This window comes from Peromyscus eremicus, chromosome 11, assembly GCF_949786415.1.
Source record: "Peromyscus eremicus chromosome 11, PerEre_H2_v1, whole genome shotgun sequence".
NCBI classification, from domain to species: domain Eukaryota; kingdom Metazoa; phylum Chordata; class Mammalia; order Rodentia; family Cricetidae; genus Peromyscus; species Peromyscus eremicus.
The window spans coordinates 29109474-29122564 of record NC_081427.1 but is presented as its reverse complement, the minus strand read 5'-3'; the positions used below and the strand labels follow the sequence as shown (position 1 = coordinate 29122564).

Sequence of the window (13091 nt, the reverse complement as noted above, 5' to 3'; positions counted from 1 at the left end):
GACTGTATAAAACCAAAAGCAAACCTTAGCTGTTACTCATCAGAGAACATGAAGTCATTTTCCATGTCAATTCCATACTAATCATATGTATGCATACATATACACCTAAGTCTAATATTTCCTCTGACATTGATTTCTTGATTGAGTTTACAAGCTGGCATAACAAGCCTGTTGGGTGTTGTTGATTTATGTGCTTCATGGTGCCCAGATAAGAATTGGAACCAGAACTTATTTCCTGATTATGTGTAATGCCCTACAAGAAACCCAAACCCCAGTCATGAACCTCTAGTTAAGAATTTCTGTTTTAGAGGAATTACAGAAAATATAGCTGTTTCCAATCATTAAAACACCAAGTTATAAAACCTTTAAATATTTCCTTACTTTTTTGTTTGAGTCTTCTTCTGAATTAGGGTCCTTCTCTGATGATGGTAAGTGAACTACACACTGAATAAGTTGTAAAACTAGTGCTGTAACCATCTGAATATACATAGGTTCCCCATCCACATCACTACTATTTAACCTTTAATGAAGAAGAAAATTTAAATCAGAGTATGAAAATAGTTACATTTTATGTTTCATTACCACCTGAAAGTTTCAATATGCATTAGTTAGTGCTCTATGACAGTGTTATTAAGTACACTTTTTAAAATCAGTTTGAAAAAAAAAACCATCAACTAATGCCTACTCATGAGGAAAAACAGTATTTAATATAAAAACTTTCTATTTTTATGCATTGGAGATTAAAAACTTAAAACAAATAATTATTGAATAAATTAGAACAATAAAAGTCTGAGGTTTCCAAATGCCCATGTATTCGGTCCACACCTGCTGAGTAGGGTAGTTAACTGGTATTAAAATCACCTACATGGACGTTTGTGTGTCTGTGCATAACAGTGTCTCACTTTATAGTACAGGCTGATCTAGAACTTGCACTACAGACCTTACTAGCTTTTAACTTGCCGTGATCCTCCTAGCTTTGCCTCCCAGAGGCTGGGATTATAGCCATGCATTACCGCATGGCCCTAGTCAACTTACAACAACATAAATCAATTTTGTACATGTGCCACTGCTCTCGTGGACATGGCACTCAGAGGACAACTTTCAGGGAATCAGTTCTCTCCTTCCAACATGTGGGGTTCCAGGGTTTGAACTCAGGTTATCAAGCTTGGTTGCAAGAGCCTTTATCCACTGAGGTATCTTGTTAATTCTCTCTCTTTTTTTTTTTTTTTTTTTTGGTTTTTCGAGACAGAGTTTCTCTGTGTAGCTTTGCGCCTTTTCCTGGGACTCACTTGGTAGCCCAGGCTGGCCTCGAACTCACAGAGATCCGCCTGGCTCTGCCTCCCGAGTGCTGGGATTAAAGGCGTGCGCCACCACCGCCCGGCTTCTTGTTAATTCTCAACTCTTAATTATCTGTGCTAAAGTATGAGGTCTGAGACACTGATTATATAAGATCAATTTCCAAGTGTTTGCTTCTACAGATATTGCAGAAGTGTAAGAATTCATTTGTATGTTGATCACTTTTCTTCAGTTGAACAGATGTTTATCAATGCACACAGTTCAAAATATATAAAGATAAAAATAATTATTTTACAGAATTAACTAATTAAAAATATTAATTAAAATATTATTGAATAGTTTAACACTATCTAAAAGATTAAGTCTAACTTCCTTATCATAGTTCATAAAATCCTTTTAAAACTGTCTCAAGTCTTTTGAACCACAATTTTTATGCTTTTCATGTAGCCTATTTTGACCTCTAGTGTTTAGAAACAGTTTTGGTTGTTGCAAATATAAGGAGAGATTTCTACTGGGTTAGGAATATGCTCCTAAGCATAATGTAAAGCACAGGACAGCCCTGGACATGAAAGCATTAACTGGTCCAAATGTTAATAGTGCTCAAACTGCCAGGGGTCTTTTTACTTCAGGACTAATGAATTTCTTTAAGTCCCCCAAATATGCTATATTATTTCACATATCTAAGCTATCTATATAGTACTTGAAGTACTTCTTTCACAAAACCATTAAAAAATAAAACCAGATAGAAGTGGTAAAGAGTAAATATATGATGGTTACAACATAACAAGGTTCTTCACTGTAGTTAAATTCTACTATAGTTACCTGAAATTCCTTAAACTTCTCTTGCTAGTTGGTAATCTTGCAAGTGAAGTAAAAATTTCTTCCAAAATTAACTGCCTATGCTTTTCATATCTTGAGAATACCTGTTTAGTAATTATAAAATTACAAATTAAACTTATTATGGCAGAAAACAAAATAAAAGTAGTATCACAAAATAAGGACAATATATTGTCTGAAGAGAAAATGGAGTATACATGTTATTCAGAATGAAAATGTTTTTAACATGTTAAACAGTAATGATCTAAAGAAATGTAGTTAAATTTTGTTATTAATTACTAAAGTGAGGGAGTATAAAGTTTTGTTTAGAGGGATATGATACTCTGGGTAGAGAAGTAAGACAAGATTTAAGATTTTAAGTCATTCTGATTTTTACCATTATATTAAAATAATCAATGAAATTAAGTCCTCAGTTAATGAATTCTAATAGCACTAAAATAATCCTTATTATAAAATAAATCCAGTGGAAAACAGAAAAAAAAATATAATGTCATAATTTTTGGACGGCTGGACCAAGTGATGAAAATCTTATTTCGTTAGTGGGTAACTGAAATTACAAACTGATTATACTTACTGCAGTGACTAACTTGATAGCACATAACTGTAGCTCACTGACGTTTTCCACAAAAAATGGTGTTATTCCCATTGATGAAACCTGAAAATCCAACATGAGTTACTTAGCATGTCTCTCGTTGACTTCAGCACATTGCACCTTACTCTACTCTAACGTGGCAACACCCAGAGGCACTTTTCTTTCTGTGACCCAGGTGGCACGCCTTTCCTTCTAGGGAACTCCTCACTGTCTCCTATCAAACAATAGCTTCATAGCAGCCATTTCTCTAGTCTCCACACTTTAGATTGGACACCAGGGGAATTAAAGGAACAAAGCCATTCTGTTTTCATGGATGAAAATATCCAACTTCTTAAAAATTAACATGTTTTTCATAGAAATTAGAGTTTGGAATTTATGTAGCATTCTTTTCTCTTCAACTCCAGATCTTCCTTTAAAATGCTGCTGACTGTCTATTCTTCAATTTACACATAAGACACTCTGAACAGGCAAGTCGAACACTGTGCTGGTATTACTACTGAGTGAATAAGATTATACTAAACTAAGATTTTGTTGTGCCTAGAAATTTACAAAATGGTTTAAAAAACAAACAAACAAACAACAACTTACCTGAAGAATCGTTGTGTCTGTAAGAAGCTGTATCTCAAGCAATTCTGATAAGCTGCTAACAATGTCACAAACTTTGTTATAAAGCATTACTATTACTCTCTGCTTATGAGTAGAACATTTAGCACGCTTGGCCTTTGAACTTAATAACCCTCCTAAAATAAAAGAGAATTCAAGATAACAAAAATATTAACTTTTAACACGAACATTTCAGGGTGCTACATAAAAATACAGTGCAGCAACTAAAGATGAGTGTTAATTAACAGAGGAAATTACTCCTCAGTGGTACTGTACTGGGACATTCTTGTATGGTACACACAGTGGCTACTATACTGAACTTTCTTTTTTTTCCTCTCATTCAAACAGGACAGTAAGATTATATTTCTTCTTTAAATGACTTGGCATTATCACACAATAAGTAATCAAATGAACTGTATGCACATTTAACTACTGATCATATAATGCAGGTTATGGAGCTACGACAATATATATCTTAAATCAACTCATTTTGCAGGTAAACTATTATTATCTGGGATTTTCTCTAACTAGAAAACATGACTTCAATTATAAATAAATACCGGTTGAGTAAAGTTTTCAGAGTTTGGAAAACTCGCATAGCTTTTTTACCACTTGAATATCCCTAATCTAAAAATCACAAATACCCCCAACCCAAAGCATTTTGCATTTCATAGCAGTGCTTAAAAAGTTTTAAAGATTTACATGGAATTTATGTGTCTATATGTATATGCTATGTGTTTGGGAGCCCACAGTGTCAGAAGAGGGTGTTGGATCCCATGGAGCTGGAGTATAGGCGGCTGTGAGTTGCCAAGTGTGGGTCCTGGGAACCAAATTTAGGTTCTCTAGAACAGAAAGCACTTTTAACTGCTGAGCCATTTGTCTAGCCCCTCAAAGAGGTTTTAGGTTTCAAAACATTTTGGATTTCAGAGTAATGGGTGTTTAACCTATAGAAGCTAATGTAATGTAACAGCTATTAAAGGTTTTATATTCTAGCCAAATACAAAAATCAAAGTCAATATTTATTATAATGTACATAATCTATTAATTTAGGGGCCAACTAAAATCATTGTATTCTGATTTACCCAGCACTGAAAATTTACAATGGAGAACCTGGTAGTGTGGAAAAAAACAACACAAAACAAAACAAACAAACAAAAAAAACCAAACTATCAGTATAAAAGGGCAAACTAACCTCCATGTGGATCTAATCTGTAAACAGGGTCATACTGGGGATAGAGTGTATTCTGTAAGTGAAATTTAGTGTACTGTATAACTCTTTCAATTACATCTTCAATGTATACAGCTTTTGGCATGTTAGGAGATGTCATAATGTTGATAGTTGTAAGACAGGCATCTGCTGATTTTGTAACTCTCTCCATAATAAGGTCTCTCCACAATCTTTCTTCTTCTTCAGTATCATTATTCTATAAAACAGATCATTGTTAATAAAATGGGGATAAAATACCTATAGTTCACAATATAAAAAAACAAGGATATATGATTTTCAGTAGTGGGAGGAACAATCTGATATAGTATCTAGAACTTTTTTAGACTATTCTAAAAGAATATCTGGAATAAAGTACAAATAATGATATCACTTAAAACAATGTTTTCTGAGATAAGATCTCACTCTGTAGCCCATGCTGGCCTAGAGTTTTCCAGGCTGGTCCTGAACTTGCAGTAGTCTACCTTCCTCTGTCTCCTGAATGCTAGAATTATATACATGCACCACTATGCCCAATTTAGGCCAGATTTTTTTGTTTTGTTTTTTTTGAGACAGAGTTTCTCTGTGTAGTTTTGGTGCCTGTCCTGGATCTCGCTCTGTAAACCAGGCTGGCCTCGAACTCACAGAGATCTGACACCTGGCTCTACCTCACAAGTGCTGGGATTAAAGGTGTGTGCCACCACCGCCCAGGTAGGGCGGATTTTTCATTCAATATCTTTGTATTCTGTTTTTGCTGTTGTTTCAGCATTTTCAAACACTTTTCTTCCTATCTCACCACTAGATGATACTCCAATGACAAAGTCAGTCACCTTTATCTTTTGTATGTTTCATCTAGATCTAAGATTTTAACTTAAACTATACTGAACATAAACTGATTTTGTGACTTGGGTATAAACACAATAGTTAAACTACATGAGAACAAAGGAATAATTAACAAGTGAAGAGCTTTTATTACAAAGTAGTAAACCTTTACTGATTTAATTATTTCTAAATATCTGTTTTTGTTTGTATCTTGCTTGGAGACAAGGTCTCACTATGTATCCACGACAGGCCTGAAATTTGCTATGTAGTGTGGGCTGGCTTTAACCTGCCCCCGAGTACTAGGATTACGGACATGAGTCACTATACCTAGCTAAATATCTGTTTTTTAAGCACTATTTTTGAAACATATTGAAAAGTAAATATACACAGAGCTAGTGGTATAGTTCTATGATAGAAATGTGTACTTGGTTCAATCTCCAGGACTCCCCTCTCCCATCTGCAAATTAAAGGTAAAATCTGGGGATGGCAATGCTTGCCTTTAATTCTAGCCCTTGGTAAGTTAAAACATGAGGATGGTGTGTTTAAGGCAAGTCTGGGTTCCACAGCAAGTTCGAGTCCTGTCTGGAGATTCAAAAGTGATGTCTCAAAAACATCGGACTAGAGCTATGCAGAGTACTTATGACCTAACATTTTCTAAAATGGATAATTTAACAATTGATATAAGTCTTTCTTTTACTTTATACATTAAAATTAGGATGGAGTGCTTTTATGCTTACTGTTAGAGTGTAAACCCTATCACATTCTTCTTGTTACATGAAACACAAACTTTATATTATAGGATTACTTCTGAGCTTCATGTATACGATTTATGCTCTGACATTGAGCTACACTGCAATCCTAGAACTTATCCTCCATGGTATTTATTACAATTTCTTGGTGAAGTGTCTAAGGAACTTGTAAACTTAACCATGGAATACACTGGCACGTTAGGTTTTGCTAAGCTTGTGTTCTCACTCTTCCCTCTTTCCACACACCTTGATTCAAAAACTGGTTAAAGATGCAGCTCAGGGGGATAGCGTTTATCTATTACACACAGGTATTAGTTCAATACCCAATACTAATCACACATACTCTCTCTTACTCTCTATCAAACAAAAACTCCTTTAACTAGTTAAAAAAGAGGGCACTAAATATAGATCCAATGAGAAATGGTAGGACGTGATTGCAATCCCATCACTCAGAGTGGGTGAACCAGGGGAATGGAAAGTTGAAGGCCAACCTGGGTTCTATGAGTCTCTTGTTTAAAAAAACACCATTACCATCAACAACAAAGTCAGTCTGTATAGAATATATTTAATAATCCAGAGAGTACCATATTATTTCTCTATGGATTTTTATTTCATGTAGATCACATAGAAATCCTGTACATTCTATAACACGTTTCTCATGAGATAAAATTCAATGCATGTATTAAAGACAGACATATATGTACATAGTATATGTTTATACAAATGAGAGGAATACATATATATATAGTGCTAAATAAGTAGTTATTGCTACATGAGGATATGGGTTTTTTTTTTAATGTTTTAGAAATTTTCAACAATAAATATGCTACTTTTGTAATCGGGCCTGTTTTAAAGACAGAATGTCCTCACACAGCCAAGACCAGCCTGGAACTCGCAATTCTCTTGCTTCAGACTCCTAACTGATGATCCAGTACTTTATTGTTCCCCTTTATAACAAGTCTTTTTTTCCCCTCCCTAGACAGGTTTCTCTGTGTAACAGCCCTGGCTGTCCTGGAACCCACTCTGTAGACCAGGCTGGCCTGGAATTCACAGAGATCTGCCTGCCTCTGCCTCCTGAGTGCTGGGATTAAAGGTACGTGCCCCCATCGCTGTCATGGCAGGTCTTTTTTGCATGTGTGTATACACGTTGGTGTGTTGGTGCGTGTGTGTGCGTGTGTGTGCGTGTGTGTGCGTGCATGTGCGTGTGCGTGCCTGTGTTTCTAAAGGCCTTAAGTTGACGCCTTTCTTGATCCTTCTCCATTTACTTCTATGAAACAAGGCCTCTTGCTGAACCCCAATCTTTCCAAATCTAGACAGTTTCATTTGCCAGCTTACTAGGAAGGCTACTCTCGTCCCCCAAGAGGGGAGATTACAGGCAGCCAGCACCTGCCTGGCTTTTATGCTGATTCTGGGGTCAGCACTCTGGATGTCAGGCTCATGGGGCAGGTACTTTATCTACTAAGCCATCTCCCAGCCCTATGGTAACACTTAATTGACAATTCATGTTAATATCACTAAAAGTGCAATTCTATTAGAAATGTTAATGAATGTAGCTAGTAATATGTGGTAACAAACTCAAATGAAATCTAGAAATCTGCTTAGTAAGTAAAAGTTATTTATGAAAAAAACATTTATGTCTTTTTTTTTTTTTTGGTTTTTTGAGACAGGGTTTCTCTGTGTAGCTTTGTGCCTCTCCTGGAACTCACTTGGTAGCCCAGACTGGCCTCGAACTCACAGAGATCCGCCTGGCTCTGCCTCCCGAGTGCTGGGATTAAAGGCGTGCGCCACCACCGCCCGGCTAAAACATTTATATCTTAATGTGCTATAGTTAGCTTTAACTGCCAACTTCAAAGAGTCTAGAAACACCTGAGAATAAAGTCTCAATTGAGTAATTGTCTTTATCAGGTTGGTTAACAGTCATGTTAGTGAGGGATGGTCTTGAATATGAATTGATGGAGGAGGACCTAGCCCACTGTGGGCGTACCATCCCTAGAGAGGTGGTCCTCGGCTCTATATGAAAGCCAGCTATGCACGAGCCTGTGAGCATGTCAGTAAGAAGTGTTCCTCCATGGTTCCTGCCTTAGGTTCCTGCTCTCCTGCTCTGACTTCCTTCAGTGACGATGGACTGTGACCTGAAGTATGTATATATGTAAGGTGTTTTTGGTCAGAGTATTTTTATCAGACCAACATAATGAAAACTAAGACATTTAACAATACCAGGGGTAAAATTAGTACACAGGTCTTAAACTTACATGATTTAACAAAGTGGAAAGCTTTGATCCATCCTGAATATTCTTCTCCAATATATTTAGGACTTTCACAGTTTTGTCAGTTGAAAGCTAAAAGAAAATGTAAGTTGTTTTATCACTCATTGGTAAAAGTTTCAAATTACTCAATCTAAATATTTATTTTCTTTAGGCAATGGAAGATATAACATTATCACTCTTTTAAATAATAGTAGAAAACAAACTTTCTTCTTTAGACCTTCTACTCAATTCTGACTTAAAAGAGTTAATTACCTCCTTTAAAGACAGATAATTGAACCCAGAGTGAGCACACATGCCTGTGCATGGCTCATAGCTCAACTCATACCACGTATCTAGGCAAGATTCTGATGGCTTTGCCTCTATTATTTTACAGTGATATTCAGCATGCACATGAAAACACACATAAAAATTAAGGATTTCATCCATGATATAATTCTCATTCAGTGCCACATGTTACCTAGCAGGCTTTGAAAGTCAACACAGGAAAAAAAAAATCCAAGTATTTTGAATACTAAGCATGAAATTTTGAGTGAAAAAGTTAGGAATGTGAAGTCAAGTTGTTTTACTTAGGAATTTACTTATGTTTTATTCACTGAACAGAATTTCTTTAAGGTTTCTAGCATGCTGGTAGGACATACACACAAATAGCCAGAAAAGCCAAATAGATCAAGGAAGTAAGTAAAGTTAAGTCTAGTTTGATTACTGATGCTGGATTATAGAAGATTGTTCCTAGGTATACTACTATAGATTATCTTGGAACACTAAAACTGAGGCTATTTGACAACATGTCTATATTTAGTGAATAGTTAGGCAATATAGTTAGTGAATAGTTAGTGAATTTGCCTTCTGAAAGAGACATCTCAGCTGCATATACTTACTGAATTTAAAAATAAAATGACTAAGATTAGCATTGGTATCTCAAAAAATGTTGAAATAGTCTTACATACAAAATGAATCAGTATCTCTTTAACTATATATAATATTATCAATACAAACTAGAAGTCCATTAATTCTTTCTCTAGATTCATTTATTTTTATTTTATGTATATCACTAATATACATAAAAGGGGGCATTGGAGTCGCTGAAACTGGAATAACAGATGGCTCACCTGCCATGTAGGTGGTGGGAACTGAGCACAGGTCCTCTGCAGAAGCAGTGAGTGCTCTTAATCATTGAGCCATCTCTCCAGCCCTACCCCTAAATTTTAATTTATTAATTTATTTTTTAAAAGTAAATTTCGTGGCACATTGATTACTTAGAATGTAGGCAATATCTAAACTGCAAAAATTTATAGTTGAGATTGAGTTCAATCCCAGGCTCCAAACGTGGAAGAAGAGAACCAGCTCCTGCAAGCTGCCCTCCACCATCCAACACTCATGCCACAGAGTATAAGGACTTCCCCGACCACACATAAATAACCAAATATATAAATGTAATTTAAAAATTAAAAACCAAACCAAACAACCACCAAATATTTTCCAGGCCATGTTAAAATTATAAAATTGGAAAACTAAGTAAACAGGCTTAAGGTGTTAGAATCATTTCCAAAGTGAAGATAATCTTTTATTAACTCCTATTAGTCTAGAAGGATAAGCCACGTATACCAGGAAACTTAAGACTAGAGTAATAACTCTGTCCTAGAGACTGGTTAGAAGGGGAGGGAACTCGAGCTGCACACTAGTTAGGCAGTAGAAGTCAGTGGCGGAGGACAAATGTAACGGAAGGGCACTTCTCGATGCTGCTGTTCCTGTTTGAAGAAAGTATCACACCAGAAATAATCTGCTATCCACTAGTGGGATGAGACACCTTACTAATGCGGAGCCCCACGGAGCTCCCAGGAAAGAAGACTGACCAAAGCCTGTGGCAACGAGGCTTTAAATGTAACAGCAGTTAACCAAACACTGCTACATTCTATCAGCACCAGAAGTGATGCTACTCTTTTATAACCCTGGAGGACTAAAGCAACACCAGAGAAGTTTAGTGTATTTCTACACTGAATAATGAAAATATCTGAAAAAGTGAAAAGTCAGAGCCCATGCTCTGTCAATGCACACATAAGTTTAGAACAATCTATACACCTTTTACCAAGAGCTTTTCTTATCACATAATTCATTTAGACTCTTAGATGACAATCATGAGTTTTCTTTTGGTATGTACTTAACCTTGTAATCTGTCTGAAAACTTTAAATTAATTTCACATGCCATGTATGAGGAAAATCTGAAAGTTTTACTTTGCTGAGATACCTTGTCCATTATACCCATGGCTTTAATTTTAGCAGATTCACTCCCAAGTTCATTAAGCTGATGTTTTCCTAACAGCAGTTCCTGAGGAATTTCATCATCATCGCCTGAAAAACCAAATCAACCAAAAATAGTTATGTAAAAGAAATATTTAAAAATGATAAGTTAATAAGCTTTTAAAATAAAATTTTGATCACATATATAAAAAACCTCAGCAGTTTAAGAGAGCTTTGTAAACCCCATATAAGCCATATAACCAAAGAGAGCAAGGGTGAAATCAGAGTTCTACAAGGAGAAGACAGGTAGTGATCCTGTCTTTACTACGGTAGATACAGTATTGACACTTGTCATTCATGTTCTCTGCTCAGAAAGCTGACTTGAATGAACTAAATCAATACAATCCAATGCCCTCTGGCTTCTGTGTCGGTTCAGCCAGTAGGGTGCCCTGTTAGAGGATCAGAGGAGAGTGAGGTCAGGCTATTTATGTCTTTTCCTTCAAGGCTTCCTCCACTGTCCTCATCCAAAAAATACTGCTTCTTTTAAGGCAGCCTATTGAGTCAGTTTTGGAGAATTCTCCTTATTTAATTCGTCTTTTGGGTAAAGGGGCAATAAAAGCTCCACAGCTATTAATCCTGGGTTCTGGCACTATCTTGCCCAATATTTATAATACTTATACCTCTTAAAAGTACTTTAAAAATAGTCAATGCACCTTTGAAGGTATCCTCATATCAAACGTATTGTAATCTGTAGAGCTTTCACATAAACATTAGTGAAGGTGGTATATGATACCTAAAAGTAGGTCAATCACTACATTCTTTTTTTTTTCCTTTTGGTTTTTTGAGACAGGGTTTGTCTGGGTAGCCTTGACTGTCCTAGAACTTGCTCTGTAGATCAGGCTGGCCTCTACCTCAGAGATCTGCCTGCCTCTGTGTAGCATGAATTTCTTTTTTTATTTTATTATTTATTTATTTTTATTATTATTATTTATGTATATGTGTACTTTATCTGTATGTACAACTTTATGCCAGAAGAGGGCATCGGATCCCACTAGAGATGGTTGTGAGCCACCATGTGGTTCCTGGGAGTTGAACTCAGGACCTCTGGAAGAGCAGGCAATGCTCTTAACCACTGAGCCATCTCTCCAGCCCACATGAATTTCTTAAAAGGACTTATTAATAAAAACAAACCCAGAGCCAGGTATTAGAGTGAATGCTGAAAAATCAGAGAGACAGAACAGGCCACAGCTAACTTCACCTTGCCATCTTCTCAGCCGATCCTGTTTCCTCAAACTGGAAGCCTCTGAGTTCTCATCAGGAATAAATCTCAGCTGAATTGTTGCTAAAAGCCTAAAAGCTTAACCAGGCTCTAGTTTCCTGGTCCTCACGCCTTATATACCTTTCTACTTCCTGCCATCACTTCCTGGGATTAAAGGTGTATGTCACCATGTCTGGCTGTTTCCAGTGTGTCTCTGAACTCACAGAGATCCGGATGGATCTCTGCCTCCAGAATGCTAGGATTAAAGGTGTGTGTACCACCATTTTTTGGCCTCTATGTTTATCTAGTGGCTGTTCTGTTCTCTGACCCCAGATAAGTTTATTAGGGTACACAATATATTGGTGGACACAATATCACCACACCTCTGCCTCCCAAGTGCTGAGACTAAAGGTGTGAACCACCATACCCAGCTCAAATATTCTTAGTGTTCTTAACGTATATTATTTTATTTACAGATATAATATTTACATCTTATCAAACTATATATTAGGTATACTACATTTTAGCTGGTGCTTTATTTTATTGTATATATGGATTCTTTGTTCTTTATACCAGGGCCTGAGACATTATGTATTTTAGCATCTAATACCCTTACATAGTTAACTACTATAATAAATGAACTGATGAATTGATTCTTATTTCTGCATGTTTCTCATTATCTAGGGAATATTCAAAAATTACTTGCAGAAATATTTCCTTACTCTACTCTGCTGTGATAGGACTTAAGGTAATTTGGAGCCTAGGTTTTACATTGATAGTTTTATATTGATAACATGAATTCATACTAGGTATCAAGCTCTTTTTTTTCCCTCCCCGAGATAGAGCTTCTCTGTGTAGTTTTGGTGCTTGCCCTGGATCTCGCTCTGTAGACCAGGCTGGCCTTGAACTCACAGAGTGAGTGCTGGGGTTAAAGGCATGTGCCACCACTGCCGCCAATTTCAAATTTCTTGATAGTACCGATCATGACTATTTTCTAGAGTAATTTGCAAAAAACTAGACACAGACAAAGGGATTAAAAAAAACCAAAAACTGTAAATTAATTTTACCAAATGCAGTAAAATCCATATCTTCTAAATTATCCAAAATATTCTCTATTGAGGCTGTAAATCTCTTAAAAGTTGAAGAATCCATCATTTCTACAAGAAAGAAAAAAAATTATGTTCACATTCCAAGTAGGTAAGTAAAGCTGAAGATTATAAAGCTA

General features: G+C 36.1%; 1 protein-coding gene across 3 annotated transcripts in view; it reads right to left on the bottom strand.

Moving 5' to 3' along the window:
* Nipbl (NIPBL cohesin loading factor) overlaps window positions 1-13091 on the bottom strand; it is a 148076-nt gene that overhangs the window by 25127 nt on the left and 109858 nt on the right. For all 3 annotated transcript variants that reach the window (XM_059276117.1, XM_059276116.1, XM_059276118.1), the window contains 8 exons: window positions 12934-13023; window positions 10616-10719; window positions 8356-8442; window positions 4521-4752; window positions 3314-3465; window positions 2708-2788; window positions 2119-2219; window positions 382-520 (listed from right to left, as the gene is read on the bottom strand). In XM_059276117.1, coding sequence (XP_059132100.1) covers window positions 382-520; window positions 2119-2219; window positions 2708-2788; window positions 3314-3465; window positions 4521-4752; window positions 8356-8442; window positions 10616-10719; window positions 12934-13023 — 986 coding nt within the window. The remainder of the gene's footprint in view (window positions 1-381; window positions 521-2118; window positions 2220-2707; window positions 2789-3313; window positions 3466-4520; window positions 4753-8355; window positions 8443-10615; window positions 10720-12933; window positions 13024-13091) is intronic.